The sequence below is a fragment of the Neltuma alba genome, unplaced genomic scaffold (genome assembly GCF_004799145.2).
Source record: "Neltuma alba isolate B1F8T4 unplaced genomic scaffold, ASM479914v2 tig00011367_pilon, whole genome shotgun sequence".
NCBI classification, from domain to species: Eukaryota; Viridiplantae; Streptophyta; class Magnoliopsida; order Fabales; family Fabaceae; genus Neltuma; species Neltuma alba.
The window spans coordinates 145,108-150,378 of NW_021636064.1; the positions used below are offsets into that span (position 1 = coordinate 145,108).

Here is a 5,271-nt window from a genome sequence, read left to right on the forward strand (position 1 = left end):
TTTCATCATGCATGGAAGATATTATTTTTGTTCAATTTAGTGTTGAATCCTATTTCAGTACGAACTAATTTTCGAATTTAGATCCAATTAATTACACCGATGATTGGGGAGCGGGGATTAATTTTTGCTGCAGCAAATGAATATCATGAAAGTTAAGGTAATTCGGTAGTTGAAGTCAAAATGCAGGCGGTGGCCACATGCCGCTGCCGACCACTTCCGCCTCACTGTGAGTGATATTTTGTAATTTTATACTCATCCAGTTTTAAATATAAGACTTATTTTTTAATATAATTTTCACTACAAAGTAGATCTTATATTTAAAACTAAAGGAGTAATTTTTTTTATGTGAATAGCAAGTTTTACTTCATGTTTTTTCTGTTTTAAATGTGACTTTTTAAAAAATAATTATCTAAACAGATTTTTTATTTTAAAAACTTGTTTTAAAAACAATTTTATGAAATTGTTTTGACAATAATATATAAAACAAACCAAGGTTTTCCACAGCTTCAGCCATTGAAATCACTTCCCTCATTTTTTAAAAGAAAATCTACTTTTCAAAAACCCAAATCCATATCAATAGTGGAGTTTCCATTTTCATTTCTCAAATGACAAACATACCCCATGTTGTCTAGGACACAAGCCTCATGGGGTGTGAGTGTCAGCTAGACATGGTTCTGCAAGTTAATTAACATGAGCCTCTGATTTGAAGACCTCCGCATTGTCCTCTGCATCACTGCATGACAATACTACAACAGGCTTCCAAACAGTGACTCTCAATGAGGGCATATGTATGTGCTGGGCGCCCTTGGTTTATACTGAAAGTTGAAACATGACTTTACAAAGCAAGCCTTACAATTTAAAAGGCAAAATCAATCTGCAAATACTTACATATTGGCACTTCGAACATGCGAGGAAGCTTGGGCTTTACTGGAATATGCGAGAGCTCGAAACCCTGATTGGTCACAAGGCTACAAACAAAAGGTTTACTAAAAACACTAATTCAGCTATATAAATTTCATACAAGAGCACTCATTTACGTTTTTGTGGAAGAAGAATGAGAAGAACTGTTCTTTATAAGAATATTTCAAATCTAATCGCATATTAATTAAGCTGCATTTGAAATCTAATCGCACCTAAATACCAGATGATGCATCTTTCTCTAATATCCGCATGCTGTTTTCTGCCTTGTTGAATTTATATCCTTCTTTCAATCACCATTTTCCATTCAACATTTCATAATCTTGTAATGCATCAGAATAGATACTCAAAACTCCTGAACAAGGAAAAGCAAACTAGACAGAAACCAGAGCCTGAGAAGAAAAATGCGAACCTATAGTGAAAGAGAGGAAAAGAGAGTCGTGTGAAAATTGAAGAGGATAGTGAGAAATGGACAGAATGGTACTTGTTCAGACGCTCTCAATTATAGATATAGAGAGAGGGAGGGGCTGTAGAGGCAGAGTAAGAAGTATAAGTGCTTTGCAATCGAAGTAAATTTGTGGGTACAACCTGGCTAGGAGAAACTAACAATCAATCTCAATTGCTGAATCCAAGAAACTAGAAGGCAACATGGTTCCAACAAGCTTACAAGGCGTTTTATTTTCTAATTTTTGCGCAATGGTGAATAAAATTTCTCACATATATGAATAAAGGAATCAATGTACAAGTGATGACTCCAAAACATCAAAACTGAAAGAAACAGGGTAAAAATACTAGAAGGCACGTTGAATAATAATTAGCATAAAAATATAAAATACTAAATTACAGCAAGTTGAATTGTTCACGAGTTATGAACAATACGACTTATTCTTCAACTTTGTGTAATGTACAAAAAGCCCACTAGTTCAAATTATTGACCTAAGTATTAAAAAATATCAATTGTGAACTAATCACCAGCCTAGAGACAAACTCCTGCAACAGAGTTGCAAAGAACAATGAAGTTGCAGAAGTGTTTTAATGGAAGCACACTCCTCATACGTGAGATAAATGCCAGAAACGATAAAATCTCGAATGTTTTAAGTGGTGAAATTCATCAGCAGGCCCACCTTGGTACCGCCCGTTCTTTGCACCAATTGTAGAGGCAACAATGTCAGTAAGAATTTCTCCTTTTAAGAAGGACACAGGTAGGGGCTTAGCATGTGTGCTGCTTGCCACTGTCTTTTGGTTCTCCCAGAACAAATTCAGCGTACAAATCCTTCAGAGCAATCATAACTGTAGTTATCAATGGCCCCATAATTGCACCCTGAAGAACAGCATACTCGTTCAGTCAATCCAACAATGCCACGAGACTTTAAAGCAACCATAAAAGTTCGCTAGGAGGCTGAACCAAACATAATGACTATGGGATCAAATAAAAGCATAACCCTTTGCTATTATGCTTTATGTTCTGATGACATGAGAAATTCAATTATAAGGTTCTTATCATATAAGATACTGGAGCAATCCTTCGGGTTTTGTCCTAATCTATGGAAATAAACTTATTTGGCTAACTGTTACTTGAGAGTTAATTAATTCTACAGGTCTTGCCGAATCTCTAGCTAAAGTAGATTATAACATAGAAAAGTTCTTTTTCTGCAAGCCAATGCAGGCATCTAAAGTATATGGTTTTTACAGAGACCTACAGCATTTCCTTTGTTCTAAAAATAAATGAGTGGTTTCATGATTTAAATACGATTGACTTTTCAATTTAATCCTCCAAATTGTAGCCCTTTCAATTTACCTGCTCAGTAAGCTTTCCTCATCATTTTTCTCCCTCTGGAATACTAGGTTAGAAAGTTATTTGGTGAGATTATAACAGAAGGAGTGGGGAAAATGATTGGGGAAAATTATCATGAGAGTCAATTGAAAGGTTTACATTCTGAAGAACTGAATTTAGATGTTAGTCGTCTTTCAAGACTAAATAAAGAGAATAGCAAGTTACCTCCAGAGCAGAGGGAAACAGAGTCATTCCTCCAATGATGCTAAGCCCAGTAAGATATGCACTATGCCCTGGTATATCTTCTAATATTTCAGATGCACCATAATCCATGAGGAACAGGTGAACAGCAGACAAAATAATGGCCTCTATGTATCTTCCTTCCAGCAACAGTTGCATAGCTGCCGGAATTGTAGCAAGCCAAGATGGGAATACCGGTAGCAAAGGACCTGTGAAGGCAAGAATAGTTGACATGTACAAGAAATGAATTCCGTATAGCCTAAATAATAGCCAAGTGAGACATCCTTGAAAAAATGCAATCTCAGCAGTAGCTAAAAGGACTCCTGAAATAGCTTTATCCAGAACTTCAACACATCTGACCCTAGCTGAGGTTGAAATAGGAACCATGTGCATAATTTGTTCTGTCACCCCACCTGACTCTGATGTTATGAGATAGTACAAAACCCAGAAGAATACCATTAACTGAGACACAAAATTGAAAACCTCGGCAGCTCCAGAAATAATGGAATTGAGAATGGAGAACATGACTTTTGCACCACTTCCAAGCACAGTTTTACCGCTAGCAAGCACGCGTTGAGATACATCCATTCCCTTGACAGCAAATACTTTTGCCTTCTCAACCAAGTCCTCCCTTGTGATTATGAGTTCTCTCCAAAGAGTAGCGAGCTCTGTGTAAATCATGCTCCATTCTCGATTTTTAACCCGAGTCCTTAGACTCAGAAACTTGTCTGTATATGCTGAGGGTGTCTTCGGGGCTGTTAAAGTTATTGAAGAGTTAGCTGAATTGCTTATAGCAAAATACTTAATACCAGTCACAAGCTCCGTCATATTGTATTGCATCGCCAATACATCTATCTGATCAGAAACTGTCTCATAAAACTTAGTACTGTACCGATCTACCAATTCAGGAACATCATTCTCATCCATCCACTTCTTGACCCCAATCCTCTCAGTAAAATTGCTCTCTTCTACATGTAGTTTCAGTGAAATCACTGCACCTTTTCCTTCGATCCCAATCTTGTAGGAGAAGAATATCATCCCAGCCAAAAACCCAATTATCATACCAACAATCAACCCAATTGCTACAATTGTTTTCAATCTTTTCAGTACCCCTCGCGTGAAAAAGGCAGTATGCCACATGCCACTGCTCTTAAAGGAAGACGAAGTCGACAAAACTGAATCTACATTTTTAGAGCTAAACAAGAAACCTAATCCTAGGAGACAGAGAGAGGCAAAACCACCAAGCCTTTCATATGCAACAACGAATATGCCAAAGGACACAAGCAAACGAAGTAAACTAGAAAACCCACTGCGTTTCCTCCTCGGGTTCTCAGATTCTCTTGATTTTCTGAGAAGAACTCGCAAAAAAGCTTCACGAATTTCAGCAAGCGTACTAACTACAACTCTAAATATGGCCACAGGAATCGCTAGAAACGTCTCTGTGACGCCTAATTTCAGGGGCTCCGACCAGAACGAAACAAGGGTCTGCTGGATACCCCTTAAAGGTATGGAACAGAGCACAGCCCACTGAAGAGGCCTGAGATATCCTTCCAAGAGCTTGTACGCAGCGTAGACTACAAAAATAGCAAGGGCGATTCCAGCATGAGCCATGGCTATGTAGAGAGCGAGGCGTACCTGGGGATCACCGGAGTGGGTGGATTTCTTTTTCGGCTCAGCGGCATTTGGCGGCGAATCTGCTTGTGGAGTAGCCAACGGTTCCCTGATAGAAGCGGACCGGAACATATCCTGCCATGCCAGACTATCGGAGTTGGGGTCCGGGTAGGGAACAAGCTCCATTTTTGAAGATGGAAAGACAAAGATTGAAGATTGAAGATTGAAGAGTGGGGACGAGAGGCAGAACGAGGGTCAGAGAAGGGAGAAGAAACAGATAACATTCTGGTGAAAGAATTGGTTGACTACATAAAACCATGACGATGACAACGACGACGAAGGCCAATGATCTGTGAGCGTTTTGTTTTGGCGTGGAACTGTAAAACTAGAATATTGAGACGTATTCGGTTACACGAAAAGTAGGGCCACTTTCGAATCGATGCTTCAGTTTCGCGCTCGATCACATGGCCGCTCTCCTTGGAAGAAGCAAATTGATCGTCTTTATTTTAAAATAAATAGCTCAATTTTAAATTTAAATTCATATATCTATAAGGAAAATTTTTTTAAGAAGATATTTAAATAATCCAAGGTTCTTATTTAGGTTATTGAATTTATCAAAACCTTGAACAGGTTACATAACTCAAAAAGGGATTTTAAAATTTATGAAATCACTTTAACACCTTTTCATTAGAAGCATAGAGAAATGAGGATTTTCTATCATTCTGGTA

The 5,271-nt window shown here is 38.1% G+C and overlaps 1 protein-coding gene across 1 annotated transcript; it reads right to left on the bottom strand.

Moving 5' to 3' along the window:
* Nucleotides 1–1,615: 1,615 nt before the first annotated feature.
* Nucleotides 1,616–4,819, bottom strand: LOC114712486 (uncharacterized). The gene is made up of 2 exons (XM_028897035.1): nt 2,918–4,819; nt 1,616–2,239 (listed from the first exon to the last, which is right to left on the bottom strand). Exons 1-2 carry the CDS (start codon nt 4,727–4,729, stop codon nt 2,129–2,131), a joined length of 1,923 nt encoding a protein of 640 aa, XP_028752868.1. The 5' UTR covers nt 4,730–4,819; the 3' UTR covers nt 1,616–2,128.
* Nucleotides 4,820–5,271: the final 452 nt, after the last annotated feature.

Bases quoted from the DNA above. Each gene is read 5' to 3' on its own strand.
- LOC114712486 (XM_028897035.1), bottom strand. From the start codon at position 4,729: ATGGAGCTTGTTCCCTACCCGGACCCCAACTCCGATAGTCTGGCATGG. The intron at 2,240-2,917 runs GTAACTTGCTAT...GCTGTTCTTCAG, and splicing joins TGTTTCCCTCTGCTCTGGAG to GGTGCAATTATGGGGCCATT.